Source organism: Polypterus senegalus, chromosome 6 (assembly GCF_016835505.1).
Source record: "Polypterus senegalus isolate Bchr_013 chromosome 6, ASM1683550v1, whole genome shotgun sequence".
NCBI classification, from domain to species: Eukaryota; Metazoa; Chordata; class Cladistia; order Polypteriformes; family Polypteridae; genus Polypterus; species Polypterus senegalus.
Window position 1 is genome coordinate 38,855,927 of NC_053159.1, and position 25,018 is coordinate 38,880,944.

General features: G+C 40.9%; 2 protein-coding genes across 5 annotated transcripts in view; one reads left to right on the forward strand and one right to left on the reverse strand.

Moving 5' to 3' along the window:
- The window catches only part of LOC120530995 (MOB-like protein phocein), a 60,872-nt gene extending 44,947 nt beyond the window's left edge, over window positions 1–15,925 (forward strand). For both annotated transcript variants that reach the window (XM_039755885.1, XM_039755883.1), the window contains 5 exons: window positions 705–747; window positions 2,470–2,556; window positions 8,951–9,030; window positions 13,811–13,922; window positions 15,392–15,925. In XM_039755885.1, the coding sequence (XP_039611819.1) occupies window positions 705–747; window positions 2,470–2,556; window positions 8,951–9,030; window positions 13,811–13,922; window positions 15,392–15,523 (454 nt within the window). In that variant the 3' untranslated portion in view covers window positions 15,524–15,925. The remainder of the gene's footprint in view (window positions 1–704; window positions 748–2,469; window positions 2,557–8,950; window positions 9,031–13,810; window positions 13,923–15,391) is intronic.
- A 2,049-nt stretch (window positions 15,926–17,974) lies between these two features.
- rftn2 (raftlin family member 2) overlaps window positions 17,975–25,018 on the reverse strand; it is a 336,974-nt gene continuing 329,930 nt past the window's right edge. For all 3 annotated transcript variants that reach the window (XM_039755878.1, XM_039755880.1, XM_039755879.1), the window contains exon 16: window positions 17,975–23,212. In XM_039755878.1, coding sequence (XP_039611812.1) covers window positions 23,015–23,212 — 198 coding nt within the window. In that variant the 3' untranslated portion in view covers window positions 17,975–23,014. The remainder of the gene's footprint in view (window positions 23,213–25,018) is intronic.

A 25,018-nucleotide genomic window follows, 5' to 3' on the forward strand; every position in this document is an offset into this window, starting at 1 on the left:
GAAGTAGATGGATGATATATTGGGAGAGCTTAGCAAATAAGCTTGATGTACTGAATGGTCACCTCTTATTTGTCAAACTGTAATATTCTCATACATTTGCAAGCCTTTCTGGAAACATGTTTTCTCTTTGTTATTAATGGGTTATTGTGTGTATATTAATGGGCAAAATACCCAGTTTTATCCATTTAAAATTTAATCCACAATACAATAAAGTGTACAGAAAGTGAAAAGGTCAGAGATCTTCATAATACATAACTCATTCTTGAAAATGTTACCTTATGTATGATTTAATACCTTTTATTACTATTTATGGTCATTTTATATTGACACAGAATGAACATATAGTGACATTCTCAACTAAACTGGGTTAATCCACTTTAAGGTAGTTTGGGAGGAAGCCTATCCTAGTAGTACTGGGTGCAATTCAGAAAATAGTGTTAAATGGGACATGGGCCACACATGCTCATGGTCACAGTTTCACAGGAGCCAACCTATTCACTTGCCTGTCTTTGGGGTGCGGGAGAAAACTGGAGTAACTGAAGGAAAGTCCAGACAAACATTGGGAGCATGAAAGCATCATATAGACAGTGAATGGGATCTGAACCAGCATGCCAGATCCATGGGGGCAGCACCATTGCACCACCATGTAGCTTATGTCTGTTTCTTATTCTATTTTATTTTAATCACAGTTTATCCTTTTTCAGACAGTTCTGCCTTGAGCTCAATGGACTTGCTGTTAAATTACAGGTAAGTCATTCGGTATAAAACATTGTAATAAAAGAATCTCTGTAGGCTTGTAGGTATTTTTATAGGTGTGTCAGATTCCAAAAAGCATTTTGTACAAAAAAACATTTGAAGCAGTTCTGTAGGAAAAAGTGACTTGGGATTCCTTTAGGGTGGTGTTAATGTCTGCCAGAATGTGAAATAGTTAGTCTGTGTTGTTGGCCTATTTGGTATTTCACATTAAAGATTAAATTCTGACTGACATAGAATAAATAACAGAACATACCATACTTCATAATATATATCTGTTGTTTGTTTACTTGCTAAAGAAGGTTTGTTTTATCAAATACACTTATCAGCCACAGCATTAAAACCGCTGACAGGAGGAGTGAATTACATTGATTATCTCCTTAAAATGATGTCTGGCAAGGGTTGGGGTATATTAGACCACAAATAAACAACCAGTTCATGAAGGTGATGTGTTGGAAAAATGGGCATGTGCAAGGATCTGCATGACTTTGACAAGGGCCTAAGTGTGATGGCTAGGTGATTGGATCAGAGCATTGCCAAAATGGCAGGTCTTGTCAGGTGTTCCCTGTATGCAGTGGTTAGAACCTACCAATAATGGTTGAAGGAAGTACATCTGGTGACAGGGTCACAGGTGCAGAAGACTCACTTAGGCTCCTAAGGAGCAAAGGCCATCCCATCCCATCTGTTCTGATCCAACAAAAGAGCCACTGTAGCACAAATTGCTGAGAAACTCAAATGTTGGCCATGAGAAAAAGGTATTGGCACACACAGTGCTTTGCAACTAGCTGTGTAGCGCAAGACTGGTCAGGGTGCCCATGCTGTGCCTTCACTGGGCATGTGAGCGTCAGAATTGGACATTGGGGCAATGGAAGAAGGTGTCCTGGTCTGGTGAATCGTAATTTTTTTGATTATGTGGACAGTTGGGTACTTGTATGTTGTTTACCTGGGGAAGAGATGGAAGAAGGATGCACTATGGGAAGAAACAATGTTCTGCTGAGAAACCTTGGGTTCTGGCTTTCATGTGGATGTTACTTGGACACATACCACCTACCTAAAGATTGTTGATGACCATGCATACAGCTGCATGACAGCGGTATTCCCTGATGGCAGTAGCGTCTTTCAAGGTGTTGACTTGGCCCCCAAATTCCCCAGATCGCAGTTTAATTGAGCCTCTGTGGGAGGTGCTGGAAAAACAAGTCCGATCCAAGGGGGGCCACCTTGCAATTTAAAGAAATTAAAGGCTCTGCTGCTAAAGTGTTGGTGCCAGATACGACGGGACTCCTTCAAAGGTCTTGTGGCGTCCATGTCTCGATTTTGGGGACCTATATAATAATTGGGCAGGTGGTTTTAATGTTGTGGCTGATCTGTATTTTAGAATACGACCATGTCTTTTTATACCAGGCTAAATGGTACAAATGCAGTATAATTGCTAGCATTTTTCTGAACAATGTGAATTATGTGTAATACAATCCATGTAGTATTAGCTCACAGCCTTACTTGATCCTCTCATTTTACTTTATCCATGGATTATTTTTAAGAATTCCCCTATTAAATGGACATCTTAGAAACATCTTCAGAAAGAGCTCATTTTTCCCAGTCTGGTAAACAAGCACGGATAAATGTTTTTAGAATGAGCTAGTTTCTGTTTCTCAAATGTATGTAATGTTACTTTTTTGTTTAATCATTTTTTTTTTTAATCAACCCCCCCCAATCTAGGGAGAGTGTCATCCTGACACATGTACACAGATGACAGCAACTGAACAGTGGATATTTCTCTGTGCTGCTCACAAAACTCCCAAAGAGGTGAAACAAAATTTAAACACGCTATACTTTTTGCATATATATTACTTTTTAAATATTTTTTTTCCTTTGGAATAAATTTACCTCTGTGTATAAAATCAAGAGGTGTTTTGAAATACTATACTGTTTTTGTTTTTTTCTTTCATGCTGTACAATAAGAATTATTGATTTGAGCTCTAGGTAACTGTTCTGTTTAAAAGAATTTGTGGGATTTTCAACACACTTGTAAGGAATAGCTATTATCAGAAAAGAAAAAAAATTCTGAATTTTCAGTGCTTGGAATTCTACTTTGCTGTAACACCTTTATGTTCATCTCCTTTGATTATTCTACATATAATGTTCAAATATTAGAAGTATGTTACATTTGTCATTTTAAGCCTGCACTCTGCAGTTCTGTACTCCACTAAACTGTGAGATATAAACCAGTGTGTGTCTCTCTGTTTTGATAGATAGATATGGACTAGAACTTGTGTGTCTGCCTGACTGTACACACCCCAGTGGTCCACAGTGTATATAAAAAAACATGTTTTATTTGAAACTTGTGATGATTTTATTTCAGTTACTAATGCTATTTAGAATTTACTGTGTCCTATATTTTGCTTCAAAGTATAATCCTTATTTAATTTTAGGTGCAGTATTCCACTACTGAAGTGTTAAAATAGGATTACAGTGTGTCATTTCCTGAAGGGCCACAATGTCTGCACAGTTTCATTTATAGACTGTAATTGGTACTCAGTTGTTGATTGCAATGGAACATAATTTTGTGTCTTAAAGGATAAATTTGATATTTTTCATGTTGGAAGTTATTTAATCAAAATTACAGTATATTACAGTTCGCCCCATGAAATTGCATTCAAAAGTGAAGCATATTTTACACATTTAAAAAAAAAAAAAAAAAAAGTAGCCCACACATGCATTTAATAATGGAGCATATGAATACTGGGGTCCCATCATTAAAAGTCTTAAAACTTAACGAATACATCTAGTTTTCAAGTCAAAAATATTGAATTTTGCTAAACATGTTGAGATTCCACATATATTGCAAACGGTGTTATGGACATCATTTTTATTAAGGGGGGGGAAAAAAGCAAACCATTGTTGTGAGATTCAGTTATTTTAAAAGGAGACTGGTTGGGCTCCTCATTTTGTCAGGTTCGTTGTCTTCTGCGGTATCGTTTCAGCCCCAGGGTGATTGTCTTCACTGCAGCCTGTGAAATGGGGAGGAGGCACTTGTCCTTAGCGGTGTGGATTCACTTTGGGAAGTCATCCCAGAGGGGTCTTACTGTTATTATTGTATGTTGTTTCCCAGATGTGAATTGGTACTTAGTAACTAGAAAAGTCACACGATTGGTTACATTCTTTTACTCTATTGAAGCTTTTTTATTTTTGCAAAGATCCTTCCTATTGTTGATGGATTAATCATGCATGCATGCTTCAGTGTGGAGAGAATATTGAGCTTGTGCATCGCACGTAACCAAGTGACAAGAACTGAACAGATGTTCTTGGCATCCATCCATTTGCCTAACCCATCTTTCCAGGGAAGGGCCACAGGGTAGCTAGAGCCTGTCCTGGCAAGCATTGGACACAAGGCAAGAACAGTCCCTGGGCACACACATACTGCTTTAGTAACAAAAGTCCACCTAATGTGCACGTGTTTGGACCATGTGAAATCCCAGTCCCCTTCAGTGAGTGACAGCAGAGATACACTGTCCCACTCAATAATAATAATCGTCCATCCATCTTCCTAACCCTCATTTCCAGGACATAGTCATAGGGCAACTAGAGCCTATCCCAAATAATCATAGGGTAAAAGGTGGGAACAATAATGTTGTAGGGTTCTAATAATAATAATATCATAATTGTCCTCTATATCTTTCATCCATTAATCTGTTTGTGTTTTTTCTCCCCTGTTGGCTTAATAATAATAACTAGCCAACTCGTGGCGTACCATACGCTGCATAATCAGGCCGGTTTTTTAATGATTTTTAAGCAAAAGGAGAAAATTAACATTTGAAAAATCCGTAATGTAATAAATCAGCAAGAAAAGCAACATTGTAACAATTCACGGAACGAACCAACACACAATTGTCCGTGCTGCTAGTCTGCTGATTTCTCGTCCAGTATACACTGCCTGCTCATGTGCCCACCTCCAACTCGTCACTTGAGTCGTTGTCGTCTTAGTACAGTCCAGATGCACCTGTGACTCACGAAGACTTTTCATTGCTCTGTGCGGTTTTGGCTGCCTCTCTATATATAATCCACCAAGACACCCGACCACGGTAGCAGCGAGGTGGAAGGGGAGTGTGAACAAAGTGCAGGAGCATCTAAGAAGACACATGTTTGTCGCGGATGCGAATTGCTGTATGTAGCGTGTAAAACAGTTTGCTATGGTGCATGCGGTCGTGTGTTGTAACCGAAAACTCGGTTTTTAAAGACTGCTTACTTTATTGTGTATATGACTGTAGGTGAATGAAAAGATGTAACTCTGGAGAGGGCAACATACAATACAGCGTTTAACACGCTTCATACAGCGATTCACATCCGCGACAAATATGAATCTTCTTAGATGGTGCTGTCGCGTCCACCATGCTCTCGATGCACACACACTGCCTGGTCATGTGCCCGGTCACAAGAGCAACTGACAGAGACCCGGCCACCAAGTCTAAGACCATGGGAAACCCCTCGGAAACTGTTTTACACGCTGCATACAACGATTCACATCCACAACAAACATGCCTCCTCTTAGATAGTCCTGCCGCGTCCACCCTCGTTCTCGAGGCATACACGCCGCCTGGTCATGTGGTGCTTCTTTGTGAACCGGTCAGGCACAGAGAAGGTCAGCTGCTGAGAGAGCGTCTCGACTGTTGCAGGGCCTGCATTGGTGAAGCAGCTGAGACGGTAATGAAACAGAGGCACAGGGCTTATTGGTTTTTAAAGACTGCTTCCTTCATTGTGTTTTAACCTCAGTTTTAAAGGATTGTTTTAAGGATCCGATGGGATACCCCTCGCAAACTGTTTTACAAGCTGCATATGGCGATTCACTTCCGTGAGAAACATGCCTCTGTGAACAGTCAACGTGGCTCAGTGGTGCATGTGGCCTCTACGACAGATGAACATAAATGACGCAATTTTTCCCGTGTTGTTGCGTCCGAGTTGGTGGCCGTGGTTCTGCGCGTTGTCGTATCCAATGGTCTTAGAGTTGGTGGGCGTGGCTCCTTCCTGCGTGCGCCAAGGGCGTCTTACTTGTCGGCAGCTTTTTGAATCCACGCCCCTTCCGGCGTGCTTTCCATGGGTATCTTGCCTTAGTGAATTATATAGAGATATATATATATATATATATATATATATATATATATATATATATATATATATATATATATATATATAGATAGATATATAGATATATATATAGAGAGAGAGAGATAATAATGAAAATAAGCCATTCCTCTTCTTGACCCTTTATCTAGAGCATAGGGGTCACAAGACAGCAAGCATTGGAAGCAAAGCAGGAACAATCCCCAAGCAGGGCAAACAAACACAGGTCACTTTGTATTTCAGTACAGGTGTGTTTTAACATTGGCAGAGTAGGCTGTGATTTCCGGTTCTGTATAGTTTGTGTGTTCTCCCTGTGCATTTATGGATTGATTTGGACCAGTGTTAGTAGATTTACTCACTCAAGATCATTGTGCTCAGTTCTTTTATTATCATATTGTCCAGGTGTTTGGCAGAAGCACCATACCTCACCGTAGGTCTAGACCATCAGTTGTAGACTTTTTTTTTTGATTATATGTGTGCGACACACGCCATTGAAAAGTTGGCTTGGCTCTTTCAGAAATCTAAGGCTTTTAATAGAAATAGAATTTAGTGTAATCAGTTCAGTTCAGATTTATTATTTGTTCAAAGTACACTGAAGCCCGTGCCCTTCTCACTGTGCTGTCACTTGCTATGCAGCTGCGTCTTTTCTAGATTCCCAAAGTTGACCAGCTTCTGAGTAGGCAAGGCAGGATCCAACATGAGTCAAATGCGTAACAAAGAAATCTCTCCAGTCCAAAGAAAAAAATTGCTTTAAAAACTTTAGTGAAAATTTAAAAAGGAACAAATTACAAAAATTAAGAAAAAAGAATAAAAGGCAATAAAAAGGGAATAAAAATTTCTCCTCTGTTTCACTACAATCTTAGCCTTCTCTGTTTTACTTTCTATGCTAAAAAAATATCCTTACCTCAAGAAAACAGGACCAAAAATCTGTGATGAAATAGTTTTTTGTAGTTTCGTTTTGGTGGCCTGGCATTATAACATTTTTTGTAGGCTTCAGGGATTCTAGTGTTAATGGATTGTTTCTTTTACCTTCGGACCCGTGTACCATACATTGAAAGCTGCAAGAATCTACAAGGGTATTTTAAAAATTTATAAAAGAAAAAAAAAACTTAAAACTTTAAAACATAATTTTAAGTGTCAAATTAATGTATACTGTACCATGATTGTGTAGAAATAACTAACTTAAACACAACCAAATATATCATTTGAATTTTAGTTCAGTTAAGATTAAGATTTAGAACCATTAAGTGCTTCTTGGACTCTTAACACTGCTGTCCACTCTCGTGTACAGACTCCTGTTTATCGACTCCTGTCATGTCCAGTGGTATTCATTTGACAATAAGACAGAATTGCATGCATTTTGCACTTTATAAGCATATGACTGGACAACTTGACATGTGGGTGAAGCTGCCTGAGTAACATGAGATTTATTCCCCCCCTAAACCCCCCAAAGGACTTTTGATTCAGTAGCTCAGGGGTGGCGAACTCCAGGCCTAGAGTGCCGCAGTGGCTGCAGGTTTTCATTCTAACTCTTTTCCTAATCGGTGAACTTTTTCCCCCATCACTTCAATAGCCCTGTTAGAAGAGTTCAGCCCTCAGAATTAATTCCTTTCTTCATTAAATGACAGCCAAGCAGAAATGAGATGTGAAATGAGCTAACAGATGACCAGCTAAACTGGGGCTTCAAACTAATTTCACTCCAATCACTTTCTTAATGAGAAGCCAATTCTTGCTGTTAATTTTAGTTATTTAATTCTATGGTTTGTTGCTGCTCTCATTCTGCCACAGCACACATTTCGAAAACTGTTGTTTTTCTGTTCTTTCTAAGAGCACCGTCAAGATGGTTTGGTGACCTGAGAGATCAACCTTACCAAGACCATCACCTCTCTTTAATTTCAGATATTGTGTAATGGGCACAGGGGGGCTGGTCATATGGTGGCTTGTTTTGTGTCTCATTATTGTTTGGCTGATAATTAAAGGAAAAGAAAAAACTATGGGGCCTGAGTCAACTTCATTAAAAGAAGTAATCAGAAGCAAAAACTGGTCACTAATTAAGAAGATGGTAAGAATAAAACCTGCAGCCACTGCGGCACTCGAGGCCTGGAGTTGGCCACCCCTGCATTTGCTGTTGTCCAGCATTGGTCACCATAGGCTGCCCTTCTATCAGAAATACCTTCATTCTGAGATTAGTTTTTTTTCTTGGACATCAGTACAAATCACATGGGATAAATAACATTTTTGTACAAGGGGGAGTCAAGCTAAAGTTAGAAAATGGGATTTACTAGAAAATGGTACAAACCTTAAAACTGATCATGTCATTTCTCAATCTAGTCTCCACCGCTCTCAGTGCCTGGATTCCAGGAGGATAGAAGGTTTTGTCTTGTCCTCGCCACCACTCGTGCACCGCTTTCTTCACATTGTCATCTGTCTTGAATTGACAACCACCCAGATGTTTTTTTAACAGTCCAAAATGATGGAAATCACACGGTGCCAAATCTGGCGAACAAGCAGGATGTGGCAATACCTCAAACTTCAGTTTCTCCAGACTTGCCTTGGTGCTGTTGGCAGTGTGTCACTGTTTTGCAGCAAAAGGACTCCTTGAGACAACAGTCCCCGCTGCTTGGGTCGAACAGCAGGCTTCACATTGATCTCCAGCAAGTCCCAGTAACTTGCACTAGTGACCGTAGTACCCCTCTAGCATGTAGTGTTCAACAGTAACTCGGGTGCATGAGTGGTGGTGAGGACAAGACAAAACCGTCCATTCTGCTGGAATCCAGGCACTGAGAAGGGTGGAGACTACATTGAGAAATGACCTGATTGGCTGTGTTAAGGTTTGTTCCATTTTCTAATAAATCCCATTTTCTAACTTTGGCTCGACTCCTCATATATCATTTTTGGGTACAGTCTTCTTTTAAGATCTTGTATTGGTCATTTGCTACACTCAAATTAATATTTGCCCCACAAATACACAAAAATTCTGGATGGGACCTTTTCAGATGTTTTACTAATATATATATATAGTGGTTCTGTTAGTATGTTTAAAAACTCATTCATGTTCTTCTGAACATTTGGTTTCTTACAGTGTCCAGCAATTGACTACACTAGACACACGTTAGATGGAGCTGCCTGTCTATTAAATAGCAACAAATACTTTCCAAGCAGGTGAGTATCTGTTTGTAAAAGATAGGCAGATAAGTTGGGATGCCTGAAATGTTAGATTCTTGCAGTATTGGAGAAACACTGCATTTTGTAAATGTATGTGGGAATGTACTTGTTTTAAAAGAAAATGGATTTCTGGTGTAGAATGAGGTTAGGCTTAAGTAAATTTTCTATGCATTAAGACAATGTTTGTGCAGTTTAAATAAGTAAATAAATATGTCACTTGACATTGTAAATTGGCTGAAGTAGTGAAGGCTGTAGAGGATCCTGTAATGGATTGGTGTCCTATCCTCCTCCTGTGTATCCCGCCAAGATAAGTGGTGGCTTCCTGTTAGACTGTGTTGGAGTAAGTAAGTGGCTTAAAGTGTTTGGATGAGTTGCTGGCTTGTTTTGCTGGTTGATTGAAATGCCATTCCTGGAAGGGGAGTTCATCTTTAGACATTTTCTCAGGACTCATTTTATTTCTGTGCCTACCAAACAAATAGAAGCTTTTATTTTCTTGGTACTTTCCCCATGCAGAGCTTTGAATGCCTTTCTGTCAGTAATCTTGCATTGTGATATTTTTAATTTTGCTTAAACAATAGACAACTTTTTTGTAAAATATCTCTTATTTGTTGCTGCTACTCTAATAAAGCACACCTTTTAAAGCTGTAAGTGATTATTGTGGTCCAGTAACAGACTGGCACTTGTTACTTCACTCTGTTGTCTTGGATTGCAGAGACCAGAGTGGATAATTGTGTGAACATAAATGAGCTTGCTTATCAAATATACAGAATGTTGTATTTTTAAAATAATGACATGGTGTACGGTCTTGAAACCAGCAATTCCAGCATACGGTAAAATAGACACGGCCTAATATTCTGTGGGCAAATTAACTTGCTGCCTGCCCGACTGTCCATAATCCTTTCATGTGCAATTAGTTTAGACAACATAACTGAAATGATCACAAGCCACTGTGCCAAGACAGGAGTCAAAGAGTGATTTATTTAGAAATGATCACTAAATATCACAAAAATCACCTATCGCAAAGCTTATGTCACATTACTGGACTTTTCCTGCTATTTTGAGTTGTAGCCTTCACTTACATAATCTTGGTAGGTTGGAGACAGTTATGTGCCCCTGTGAAGTCACTCGCATAATTCGACATACCCAGCAACTCACTCCAACTACTCTGTGGCTTGTCCAACAAAATCAAACAGGTCTGAGTTTGTCTTTTAGTTGTAGGGGCGGGCAGGGGAGCGTTCAGCCAGAAATACAATGCATTGAATGTACTGAGGCAGAATAAATACGTGTGTTTTGAAACTTGTCCATCTGTGTTACGTTTTAAATACTAATATTATATGTAAAAAATGAAAAAGGGCAGAAACTGCAGCTGAACTCCTTCCAGCTGTTAAGCCCTTGGTACTGCGCCAGCTCTGTCAGGCAGCATGCTATTGGCAATCAAAAGAAGGGAGAGCACAACTGTTTTGGAAGGTTGGCGCTCGGTTGTTAAACATGACATGGGCAGCAATATCAGTCGTGTAATTTGACATGGTGCAGCAATGATCAGCGACTGCGGTTGGGAAATGTGACATACCCCGCGACAAAAACTTGCTGGGTTAAGGAAGTAAAAGACCTCCGATAGTCCAGAGGGCTGCAGCAGTAGCAGTTTTGTCACACGTACACTTGTCATGAATAGTACATATTTCCAGCTTTGCAAATGGGTATACATAGGGGGACAAATTCCCACCCGGGAAAGAGCTATTGGGGTATAAAAGTGTTTGATGATGCATTAATAATCCTGCACAGCACTGCAGCATGCAGGAGATTCCTTTGTATAGTTGCTGTTCTCTTTTTAAATAAGACATAAATAATCTGTGTTCCTCATCATCTTAGATGGTTTCTGTTCCAGATTTACTTTTGATCTTTTGTTTTTCATGCACCAGGGAACACAACACAACAACACTCCACTGCCTGTAAATGCTTTTTTCTGTAAACCTCACACCAGTTGCAGATTGTGGTCAATTGGACGGTTTTAAGGCTTTAAAGTGCTCGGCTTCAGCTGTAACTGTATTATTCAGGTCGCCGTGTAAGATTATGTTATGTTATGTTTTGTTAGGTTTTTTTATGTTCTCCTTCATAAACTGTAGGCATCAGCAATCAAAACATTGAGATGTTTATCTGGTAATAGAAATTAGATGAGAAGAAGAATTGAAATAATTGTAGCTGTCTGAAAAATAAACAAGTGGAGCCGTTTATAGCAGTAGTTTGAGCCTCTTGATTGTTGGGGGATTAAAACCACAAATGTTCAACAGAATGGCAGGACTTTGAGCTCTGTTTCTTTCTTAAAACATTTTACAGTATGTATATATATATATATATGTGTATATATATATATGTGTATATATATATATGTATGTATATATGTATATGTGTGTATATATATATATATATATATATATATATATATATATATATATATATATATATATATATATGTGTATATATATATGTGTATGTATATATATATATATATATATGTATGTATGTATATATATATGTATTGTATTATGTGTGTGTATGTATATATATGTATGTATGTATGTGTGTGTATGTATGTATATATATATGTATGTATGTGTGTATATATGTATATATGTATGTATATGTATATGTATAAATAAAGCAAGAAAACAGTAATTCTTAGGCTGTACTGCATTAATCAACCAAAGGGCCCGATTCTCCAAAATATGCAGGTAAAGTACTTCATTGAAAATTTGTTATAAACTTAATTATTTTTTTTACTTTTGGTATAAAGGAATCTCCTACCCGTTCAGACTGGATATTGATTCTGAATGAGAGGAAGTCCCCAGAATCTGCTGAAATGCATTTGCAGTACTGGGATGAAGCGGCGCTTGGCCAGTTGGGTGTTCTCTTTATTTGTCAAACGGCAGTCATATTACGCACTGCTAAGACAGTAAATGTTGCTTCCCTGTATGTGGTGTGCAGCTCAGCTGTCAAGAGACATTGGCAAAATTTCCACTTGAATCTCAAAATAGACCTTTTCATGTTTGTGGCTCAAATGTGCTGCTGTACATTCTGATGCTATTGTGAAAGTACAAAAAAAAAAAGAAAAGCAGCACAAATATATCCGCATTTTGCTTCACTACATCTAACCATTCATCAAATACTGAAGCACACACACTGATCCTGTAAGATCAGCAAAGCAGCTTGCTGTCACATGTTGATAGTAAACGGAGACTCTGATGTCACCAACTTGAACACACGGCACCCCTCGATTTTTGCTGGTACTGCATGTGTGTCGCGTTAATTTCTGTGGACATGCTCAGAGGACGCGTCAAATGAACACTGGGAACACGTGGCAGCCATGATGCGTATGTGTTCTGAGTGTTAAGTAGAAACCAGCCCTAAGTAGACAGAGGTTTGCAACCCGGATCTTCCCTGCATGGAGTTTGCATGTTTCCCACTGTTAGATTAGTTCAACTGGCAAAGCTAAATTGGCCGGAGCGTGTGTGTGGTGCGTTCGCCCAGCAATGGATAGGCACCCTCTCCAGGGTTTGCTTCTGCATTGTGCCCTTTGGCAGCTGGGATAGGCTTGGGCACTGTCCCATAGCCCTAGTCTGGAGTAAGCAGGTTAGAAAATGACATTTTGTAATAAATTTGATATGGTGTCCTTGATACTGTCATTATATTAGTTAATTTAAATATAGACTAATCCCATTAACATTAGCCATTCTAAAACACTTCCTATACTCTTTTTAAAAAAATAAATAAATAAATAACTCCGTATCGGTATAAGAATTCTGACATGTAAAATGCTTGTATTGGTATCAATTTCAAAAATAGTGGTATCACCCATCCCTAGTCAGACTAGCCTTTTTGTTCATCTTGCTTAGCTGTGGTTTCCACCTTGCAACTCATTCATGGACACCATTTTCCCCAGTGTCTTTCCAGTGGTGGCATCTTGAGCGCTGACATTACCTAAGCTGAGAGGCCTGCAGTTGCTTAAATGTTTGTCTCGGTTCTTCCAGGATGAGTGCTGTGACTTCTCTTTGTGTGATGTTGCTGGTCTGGCCACTCCTGGGCAGATTTACCACTGTTCCAGGTTTTCTGTATTTGGAGATGATGGCTGTCGCTGTGGTTCAGTGGAGGTCCAGAGTTTTAGGGATTACTTTTGTAACTTAGCCATGGTGTGCTGCTTGTGGAGATCTTTTAGTCTGCTTCAAAATGCTGGAAGAGTTCTGTTTAAGTGATGTTTAGATTCAATAGGGCTGGCAGCCAGCAAGCTTGGGTGTTTCTAGTCTGATTTAACTCATTGTCATTTATATTTGGTTCATTGGTTGACTGAGTGACTAAGGGGAGTTACTTTTTCTCAGGTGTTGGTGAACTTGTTTCCAATAAATTGAATCATTTAAAGTTGTGTATTGTGTGTACTCAGGTTGTCTTTTGTATTACTCTAAATTTGTCTGGAGAGTAGAAACAAGGAGAGGAAATCCGGAAGAGGCAAATACTTTTTCACGGCACTGTGTTAAGCTTCGTCCAGTTCACTCCAAGGGTTTCTTTTTTGTTTGAAGTTAGTTTTGAAATTAAAATTGTTCTGTTTTAACAGGGCAACTGTGTGCTAAACTTTCATTTTGAATAAAAACAAGTCTTAGTTTGTAAAGATGGTGCCTCAATTTCTAACTGTGTATGTTTTTCATAAAGTGTTTATGAAGGCATGTAGGTGACTAATGAAAGTAGCTTCAGATGTGCTGACGCTCTTCATCATCTCTCTTCTCCGCAGGGTTAGCATCAAGGAGTCGTCAGTAGCAAAGCTGGGCTCCGTGTGCCGTAGGATTTACAGAATATTCTCTCATGCCTATTTTCACCACAGACAGATATTTGACAAATACGAGGTAAATTTGTTCCTAATCAGGTTGAGTACCCATTAGCCAAAGTTAACGTTCTGTTGTGCTTCAAAGCTTAATGCGGAAATTGCTTTTCTTCCTACGTGGTATTTTTCTGTATTAATATGTTTATGTAAATATTGGTGAGTTGTAGATAAGAAAATGCCTCTAATTAACTTTTTTTTGATGCTGTATAAACACACTCCTTCCATAATTTAAAATGCAGTGTATTATTTACATTGATATTTCTTCAAGGGAACAAGCAAGTCTCAAGAACATATACTAATATTTATTAATTTATTTTTATTCTACATTTAAAGCGTTATTTCTGGAGGAGGCATCAATGCTTGGGTCTTTAAGTTTAAAGTTTTATAGCCTAAAATTTAAATACGTTGGAAAAATGATCTGTATAAAAATGTGGTGTGAAGGGCACAGTAGTTCATATATTTGACTATTGAGAATGTTCTTTTTGTAAATGGCTTTTGTAAAGAGGTCCCAGTTTGGCCCCAGCCTCCCCTGCACCATTTTCCCCAAACACGCTGCTCCAGTGGCATCTCAAGTCTTCAATAAGATCTGATCCAACCCCACAGACACTTCTGACGAGGACACATCCTCAGACTGGATGGAGTGACCACAGAGATTCTTGGCACGATGGCCCCGGCTGCTGATGTGCGAGTCACATTTGTCAGCAGCCTTGTCTGTCAACAGCAGAGAAGGCCTGTAATGGTTCACCCCTTTAGGTTTAACAGACTCCTCCTTTAGGGTCCTCCATGTTTTTTCCACGTCATTTCTGATGTTTCTAAGTGGTTGGTTCCTTTAAAGCACTACACGCCCATCTTGGAAAAGGCCAAATACAACAAATCAGTGGTCTCGGTTACAAGAGGGCCACACAGGCTACTGGTTTTCATGCCAACCAATGTTTTTTAATTAGTGGAACAAAGCAAAACTACAATCTGATATTAGAAACCTCTGCTGTGGCAATTGGAAAGGATTAACAGATTATAGAATTAAACCTTTTTTGCAGCCAGAATAAAACTTCTCTTTTGAATAAGACATTGGCTGCTATGAGTGCCTGTTAGATGCCTTCATACACGCAGCTGCCAGAAGTTTTCCTGTGTACATTTCAGTCGTACTGAAGCAGTGGAGCTGTCCACTCGACCTTTGTGCAAACTGGCAACTTTGGGTAAGTGACTGGCCTTCCCTGAGTTTAAAGATCTGCTTCTAGAGCCAGCAGGGTCCCAGGTCTGTCATTGGACTTCGACTTTGTGTATGTGGCTGGTCCATCGGTGTGAAGACTTTGCAGGGTCCACCATCCATTAGTTTAAGATTTTGGATTAGCGGTTGTTTGGCTCTCCACTTCAACCTGTTTAGTGAGGGTAACTGTAAGGACCCTGAGCGCCATTGGCATCATTTCTGGTAGCAGCGAGTTTTTTGTTTTTTCTTAAGCACACTGTGTGTGATCATCCTTTGTGTTTCAGAATGAAACGTTTCTGTGCCATCGCTTTACAAGGTTTGTGATGAAGTACAATCTCATGTCAAAGGACAACCTGATAGTCCCCATCCTGGAGGAAGACGTGCAGAACTCCACATCGGGTGAGAGTGAAGCGTGATGGGGCTGCTGCCGGCACTGGGGAATGGGCACAATTCCACTACACACACAGCCTGAACATTTTGTGTACAATATCGTTTTTTAATTGTTTCAATCATGTATCAATACTATTACTTTTTTTTGTTTGGCCTTTTTTTTATCCTTTGTGTCTTGTCTAGCTGCTTATAAACAAGTTCAGCCCTCTCTCTAAGTTATTATCATTGAGCTCTGTAAAAGCCACCTTGTTTTTAAATGGACTAAATTTTCTCTGATCTTGTTATATCTGTTAATAAAGTCAAGCTAGTTACCCACTTTACAGACTGACGGGAATCTGAATAGCAACAGGGTAACCGGTGAACTATTCATGCCAAAATTAAGTAACTGTTGACTTAAGTGAATGAATAAATGCTTCAGCTAACTGGTATTTGTTGGATATTAATGTTCATTTCTTTCAGTGTTTGTTTCTCTGTGCAATTTAGGTTTCACTTTGCATGAGGCGCCACTCGCACAGAGGGAGAACGTTACGTGGCAACTGCACGTGGATGCTTTTATTTTAAAGCTCTTAAAAGGTTTTTCTTCTGCCTAAGAATGTTATTTCGATGTTGCTTACCCCATGTAGTTTTTAGTGATGGGTGAGAAAATGTGTAATACATGGGGAAGTAACACAGAGAAAAGTTCCCTGCAGGATGACGGCTTCATTTTGGGTTCAGTGCTTAATCACAGATCGCAGTCCTCTTCACCGCTGGCTGGCCTTCCGGGTTTGCTCTTTGTCTTGATGTTCCAGTTGTCTAAAAAGCCACAATTACATAAAGTAAAGCAAATCCACGTGTTTTAACAGAGCAGCTAAAACTTTGTTTTCCCTGTGATGACACATTCAGTGACCTCAACCTCGTCGAGTTCTTGCAGGGTCAGCAAAGGTTGCAGATACGGGGTGGGAACCAAACAATGCAAGCAATGTAACAGTCGGGTCCATCTAATTATGGAAGAGAAGAACGTGGAGTGGAACCTGATGAAGGTCCTGGCCTTGCCCAACTTCCTTCTTGCTCCTAGAAAAGTAGCCTGAGAAGTTCAGAATGTAACCAAGTATTAGACGATTTAGCACAGCAGAGGCCATTTCACCTCTGGGAATTCATCCAAGGTGCCGTACGTCCACATATGCTGGGGGTGTTTGTCCAGTCTGGAAATTGTCACCACTGCTGTGAATGCCTACTGCCTGTTTTGTCACATGAATTTTAGATAGCAAGCTGGAGCATTCCATGAAAAGTCCGAAGAATCTGAAAAGCCACTGGCAATGGAGGTGTGTGCAAAGTGAAATGGAATTCCTGGATTTCTTTCCAGTGTCTGTCTTCTGAGTTGTCAAATTGCTGGAGGCTGAAATAAATGGATAGAAATTGCTGATTTGTAGTTGGTAAAAGTCAGTCCAGCAGGAGAAGCAGATGGTCAAATCAAATAAGTAATTTCAGTCGGTTTAATTTTGCCATGAATAGTTCTCCATGTGCCCATCTCCACACGTCAGTGTTCAGGGTGGGTGGGTGTGCGTGCCCACCTGTCGTCCACCCGTTTTTTGACTAAAAATCACCATTGAAGTTCTGACCATACTAACACAGATAAACCACGTCTTGTTGATTTAGTTTCTTGTTCTCACTGAAGTGGCATTTTGACCACCATAAAATACATCTTTTTGGAAATGTTCTGTGACCTCAATCAATTTTAAAAACGTCAGGTCTCCCGTTGCTGGTCATGTGATCAGTCCCTGGCGTGCCCTTCTGTTGTTTTAACTTCACTGAAAGGCCTCTGCTGGCCAGTACTGCACCTTGAATCGCTCGACTCTTTCACCGTATTGATTTTGTCAGGACGTCTACTCTGTACTTTTGACAACCGCCTATAACCTTTAAAAGCAGTAGTGTGGCGCCAGTCCAGGCAGAGATCATCAGTTTAGGCAATGCCAGTCGACATTGAACTGAATGACAGACGGCCTGTGGCAATGGAGAATAAATTACATAAAAATCATCTTGTATGGGAGAAAAAGGCCATTAAATATGGAGTTAAATCAAAGAAAGAACTGGATCCTGGATAACAGCCTGTCACCCGGGTGGGAGTAGGGCCCTCCATCAGGGTTTCCACATCCTACAAAAATTCCCAGTCCAAAGACGGCAAGAAACGAGCCCAGTACATCACGGATCTTCTCTTATAACCATAACACAGAGTATAACATTGAGTTCCCCCTCAGAGTTTGGCACACATATCTTAATTTGTATGTCGAGTGCGCTAGTGGGGGGTTAGAAAAGTGAACCAAAATACTGCATTGTGTTCCAAAAGAAGCCTAAGAGGTTAACTCTGCTCTCCGTAACGCTTCACTGCCAGCATGAGAACAGAGACGCAGCAGCATGGCGCCCAGTTCAATCTGTTGAGCTCACCAGTCATTTTTGGACGATCCAACGATGTAGAAAAGAAAGGAGCAATTGAAAGGTGGTGGCGTGTGCTGTATTAGACCGTTTTATTAACAAACATGTAAAGTATGAAATAAAAACTGGGTTAACAGAAAAACAATACTGTAAAAAGACAAAAGGTTATGGTGAGATAAAACACCCTGAAGCTGTGGTTTGTGCAAGTCGGCACTGGCCGGCCTGCACAACTCACACGACACTCAAACGCTTTTGTACCTTCAAAGATTTTTGCGCTGCGAGGCGCCAGCCGTTATATTAAATCTAAATGCTTGTCAAATAAGGAAGCATTTTGGAGTAAAACGTCTATTTACAAAATTAACAGCTGAGGTTTGAGCCTTCGAACAAACCAAGAAAGCCGGGCAGCTTGACATCTGCAGGTGTCGTGTTCAGCAGCCTGGGCCTCCATTTAGAAAAGGTCTGTGGAGCCAACACAGCGACAACATTCACACAAGGAGCGGCCATATGAGGAAGGGGAGTGGAGATGTGTCTGCAAGAATTAACAGACGATAAACACCAAGAGTGGTGGTGGAGCATGTGAGTGAATGTTCTACTGATCAGTGACATCAACGTCGCATCCTGGAAAGATGCAACCTAAAACGAATAAGCAACCTAAATAAAATAAAAAAAAAAATTCTGTAAGTAGGAGCCTCAGTTGGACATACAATCTGAGTGGGGGGTCACACTGGAGGGCAATGCCACAGTCCAGGGGGAGGAAATAGCACTGAAGCTAAGGCTGCCAAGTGTACCAGAGGCCACCATAGTTCTACTTTCTTCACTGACCGTCAATGAATACACACCCACTTCCCAGATATCACGTATTCTACGGCTCATGGAAATCTGCCAACACCTGGCACACTTTATATTTGAGATGTACTGGGATGGGATGTTTAAATGTTGCCTGTATCCGTTTTTTATTTTGTCAAATGGCGTGCAGGCACCACAACTTAATAAGGAGTGGCAAACCAATTCAGCCAACTCCATCTTTCAGTTTGACTCTTCCACATGCCAGCAGCACAAGAGCCAACAGAGCAGCCACAGCGGCATCTGGGATCAAGTCCAGGGCTGGCCGCCTGTGTTCTGCACCTCTTCATATGAGGACCTCCCACAGTCCAATACCTTCCTCACAAGTCTCTAAACTGGCCTTGTGGGCTTGAGTTCTTCTGGCATTTCAGTCTAAACTGGGTGCACTTCACCAAGAGGTACGTATCTCAGAGTGCTCTCTAAATATGGCACCACTTGTGGGAAAAGAGGGTCCCCACTGCAAGTGCACCGTCACCTCAGTAGGAGTGGCAGCCATTTGTAAAGGAAGGCTGCAAACAGTGGAAGGAGCTGCAGCACTTGGTCACCCAGAGCACGGCCCACAAACCGCATTGGACAACTAAAAATTAGGATCACTGGTTGGGACAGAAGTGAAGATCCTGCTGGGCAAAAGTCAACGGTGATAAGAAACTGGACATCCAAAGACACACGGGGCGGTCAGAATGGATATCACGTAGAGAACCTCATTCAAATCTTATGAAGAAATTCCTCATCAAAGGCAAATCGGACACTCGGTTTTGCTGCTCCAGCTGCAATACTTTGGTATTTTTGATGTGATTTGCTTATCATTTCCACAATCAGGGTTTTACCATTTTTATTTGTTAGTTTATATTGGCATTCCTAAAATGGCCAGGTTTTTGTATTGCTCTGCCTCTTTCGTTAATGGGAGTGCTAACAAGTGATTTGAAGCACCACTGCAGTGTTGTTTTGCTCCTGATCCTGCTCTTGAATCTGAGATCCCCAATTTATGTTAAAACTGTTAAGCAGTCAGTCAGCAGTCAGTCATTGTCCAACCTGCTATATCCTAACATAGGGTCACGAGGGTCTGCTGGGGCCAATCCCAGCCAGCACAGGGCACAAGGCAGGAACAAATCCCAGGTAGGGCGCCAGCACACCGCAGTGCTCACACACATACCCAGCACACACCAGGGCACCTGACCTGGAAACCCACGCAGACACGGGGAAGCAAAGTCTGGTGGTCTTAACTGCGAGGCAGCAGTGCTACCCACTGTGCCACCGTGCTGCCCTAAGCATTCAGTGCAGCAAACAAAAGATGGCTTCCTTTCTCATTAAATATAATGGGAAATAACTGCCATATTTCTGGTTTTCCTTTTGTTTTATTATTATAACAGCTTTAACATTGCCATTTTAAAGAGGATTTTCAGTATTGGGAAAACTGACCTCAGCCAACATGCGACTCTTAGAGGCTGCTGGTTTGACTCATATTTTTCATTTTTACTTTGTTTCAGGAATTAAGTGTTAAGGTTACATGTGTTTATACTTTGACTGCATGAAAATATGAATATATAAAATATGAAAATAATCGCATTTACTCGTGTATGTTATTCTTTGCCCACTGATGCCCCTATCTACAAACATATCCAATCAGGCTGCTCCACACACTTGATCTACTGTACCTTCCACAAGCTTTTTTCATTGTTAAAATATAACTTTCACTTCTTGTGATTTATTTTAAAGTTTTGCTGTGTACTTTAAAAAAAAAAAAAAATTTAGCTGAATTTTCAAGTTGCTGTTTGCCAAATAAAAACCATAATGTGGTTTAGATTGTTACAATGCAACATTTTATACATTCAGCATCTTCTTTTGTGAAACACAAATTGATTCAACTCGACTAATTGAAAATACAAATGGGCACACAATTCACATCTTTAGAAGCCAAGGAACAGAAAGGGGCACAGCGGAGCACAGGGCTGGAGGAGGCCCTGCGTTTAACGTGTTTACGTAATCCCGAGTGGTTTTCTTTGGCTTTCTAACTACAGGCTCTGCTCGTGTCACTTCCCATCACAAGTCATAAGCGCTGCACTTTTTATAGAAGCACCACCAGCAAAAAAAAAAAAGAACAACAATGAAGCACAAAGGCACATTAAATGTACATGGAGTAGCACTTAGAATTTTTAACATAATTGCATTATTATTTACGTATTTTAACTATTCAGACTCTAGTGTTTGTACAATTTCACAGCCCTAATGCTGGAGGATTTGAAACCCAAACCAAGGGGTTATCATACAAGTGGCTCTCAACACTCTGCCAATGGACCTTCAGTCATTAACAGCGAGTGGGCACATGGAGGTATTCTGCATTAAAAGCGGTTCTGTCCCGATTCTAATATCCTGACCTGGCACCCACACTGCCCTGAATCCTCATGCTGGCCCCCCCAGCTCCCTCTGGCACTGCCTAAGATATGAGTGAGAGCTTCAGAAAAGTGGCTGCACTGTGTTTCATTTTCTCAGATACTACCTTTTGAAATTCTACACATTTTCAGAAAGCCGGCCCTTCGTCACTGTGCGGCCTACGTCTTTCCATCTGAGCAAGTCACCCTTAACAAGCACGTCAGTGGTGGTGGTCAGAAGTCACAGGGCAATCCAATACCAACACTAACGGTGCCCAAGATTCTCTGTAACAAAACAACAAATCAAACAAAGAAAAAAAATAAAATACATTTAAAAAGCACATAATATTAGCCAAGAACGCGAGTGTCATCTAAATTATCGACATCAAGCCCGAGCCTCCCAACTTAAGCTTCGTCCACACGAACACAGATACATTTGAAAATGCCGTTTTTCCTGCACACTGGTGTTTTCAGATGGATTTCTCAACCTGTGTTGTCCACGAAAAATGCATAAATCTTTTCTATGGGGGGCTATGTGGTCTGTCAACCAAGAACGACGTTAACTCTCAGAGCAAACCCGAGCTAAATCAAAATGCCTAAAGAATGAGGTAAAAACAGAAAATGAAATCCAAGAGCTTTTCAAGGTTACAAACGAACACAAACACAGACTGGGGGTCCTGCCAAAATACATACCGTTAAATCCTGGCCTGCTTTAATGAAGATATCCACAATAAAGAGGAGACTGTAGTCAGCATCTAGTCACGTGACAGTTTCTCGATATATTTTCAGTTGTAGCCCTGTTAGTGTGGACTGTAAGAGCAGACTGAACTGAACAACTGGAACAATGACAGTTATACCAAACGTAGCAATCATAAGACCACCGCTTCACCCCCAAACTATGAAGGCAAAAACAGAGGATGGCCAAGCAGACTGACGGCCTCTGACTTCACCAAGCGTGAATAAAAAGCCCCACTGTGTGTGTCGCGTTTATAACTTTCAATTGAGGAAAAGCTTCATGGCCATTTATAATATGCGGGACTCCATCTTGAACAAAGAGGAAAGTCACAGATTGCCCGGCTCTTTGAAGATCCAGGAGTGCTGTCAGGTTGGCTGCCAGGCGTTACTTTGTACATTTTGCTTGACAAGATCGGATTTAGTTCTTTATTTACAGTAATTATGCCCTGTGAAGGGCTGACACTGTCAAGTGATGGTTCCTGCCTTGTGCCCACCACTTCCAGGTCCCCAAGACCCCAAACTACATTATGTGGAGGCCATGAATGGATTCAGAAATGGATTTGTGGTTAATATAAAAAAACCCAACTCAAAGACACTCAAATTTTCAATTTGAACTAAAGTGTTCAGGCAGCACACTCCATATGCTCCAGTCATCACGACCCATGTTTTCTCCATGGACCCCACTTTGAGGAGCCAGCTGGCAGGTACAGGACTCCATGTTGCAATCAACATTTCAGAGCTGTGTCCTAAAGCACTGACCTGGCCACCCTCGTCAAGTACCCACATACACAACACACACACTACAAATCTATGTAGGTGCCCAGTGCTTCAGATCGAGGAAGACTTGAGATTTTCAAGAATGACAGGAATCAGAGTGCTGGTGTCGTTATAAACAAAGCCAACTTGTGAAAGTTATGAGAAAAACAGAAACGTCCTTTAAAGAGGCAAGAGGTGGAGGAGGAGGACAACTGCAGATACTTGAAGGCACCGAGCGTAAACAGCAGGTGCCTGCTTCTCCAGATCCATCGCATACTAAGAGGAGTTTCGGGATGGCAAAGTTACTGTAAGTGTCCAGTGTGCCCATCGTTGTAAATAAACAAATTTCCAGTTTTGGTCCTTCGCTCCCATTGTGTGATATTTCCTTTGCAGTTGTGAAAGAGCTCACATACAGGTGACCTCAGAGGCTCCTTCTTCCTGCTCATAGCCTACTTCTTCCAAGTCCTTCAGCATGTTAGGATAACCACCAAAGCTGGAGAAGTCCCCGTCACCTGCACCAAAGACATCTCGACTGGCTCCACCCACGCCTCGGCTCACCGTATGTGGGCTAACTTCAGGGTGTGGAGACTGACTTGCAAGTTTCTGAAAGAAAAACAGACAAGAGTCAGGTGACCCTGGCAAACACATACAACTTCTCTCAGGACAGCATGTGTGCAAGTCCACTTGCATTGTCATCCAGAAGCCCACTATGGTGGAATGTACACTTCTGCTCTGAAGATGACCCATGGTCCTCCAGCATAATAGCAGGACAAACTAGAAAGTGTAGACGGCTGAAGGCAGCATACCAGGAGATGGCAGTCTGCAGCGTACGGACATATCATTGGTTCACAGCAAGACGTTTGTTTATTCCTTTCACCCTACAGCACTTACAGATGTGAGCAGTCAGTCAAATATATTGAAGATTGATTACCGTGAGTTGAGTCTTGAAACCCGAAAAATCGATCATAAAATCTCAGATGCATCGAATTTTGCACAGTTACCAATTTCTTTCACTACTTCAACGACGTTTAATTCAAAACCAGCTTCATATTTTCTTCTGATCGAACTCTTCATCGTAGATAAGGCATGCTCTTATGATAAAGGTGTACGAAGGTGAGATACAAAAAAACACAAAACAGTGCAAACGTCGCTTCAGAATAGTTCGGGTATTACCGTGTGGTCACAAAGGCACAATACATAAATATAAAGACAGTGTGCTCCATGGCTACTCTCTCAGGTGGGTGTTAGCCTATCATAATCTCTTGAACCAATAGCGCATTCGACTTATACAACCGACATCATAAAATGGCAGAAATGATACGGTAAAATTAAGTCCCGACTTATCCGCGAGTATATACGGAACGTGATGGACAATGTTACCCTGGGCACCTGCCACTCTTTACTCATGTGTGTTGACTTCAGCACAGGCAGGTTTGGTGTCCTGCTCAGGGTCACACTGTAACTGGAACTGTGGCACTTTATTCCATCATTTGCCACATACAGTGCCTTCAGAAAGTTTTCAGACCCCTAAACTCTTTCAACTTTTTGTTTTATTGCAACCTTGAGCTAAAATCATTAAAATTCATTTTCCCCTCATCCAGCAACACTTAGCACCGTAGAAAAACAGGACTTTAAAAATTTATAAAAATGTATCAAATCTCAAAGGAAAATGAACCTCACATTGATAGAAGTATTCAGACTCTTTACTCAGCACTTTGTTGAAGTCTCTTTGAAAGCAATTCCAGCCTGGAGTCTTCTTGGCTGATACCACAAGCTTCATACAACTGGTTTTGGGGATTTTCTGTCATTCGTCTCTGCACTTTCCCTCGTGCTCTGTCAGGTTGGGTGGAGACCGTCTGTGGGCAGCTATTTTCAGAACTCTCCAGAAGTGTGTGAATGGGTTCAATTCTGGGGTGTGGCTGTGCCAGTCACAGACAATAAAGCCACTTATGTGCTGTCTGCCTTGTGCTTTTGGTCACTGCCCTGTTGAATGGTAAACCTTCAGCCCAGTCTGCAGTCCTAAGGATAGTCTTCAGGATCTCGTCCTACTTTGCTCCATTCAGCTTTCCCTCAACCCTGATTGTTTTTCAGCTGCAGGGAACAGGAGAGCAATCCCACAACATGATGCCTCCACCACCGTGCTTCACCGTTAGAATGGTATTGCACAGGTGATGAGCTGTGCCCAATTTCCTGCAGACGTGATGCGTAGAATTGAGGCCAAAGAGTCCAGCCTTGTTTTCATCATTGTTTCTCATAGCTGAGAGTCCTTTAGGTGCTCTGATGCACGTTGTCAAATGTGGGATTTTCTATGGACACGGCCCTGCCTTTCCTAATCAGGTCCAGTCAACTGAACTGACCACAGATGAACTGCAAACAAGGTGTAGAAACACCAATGACCATCAATTGAAT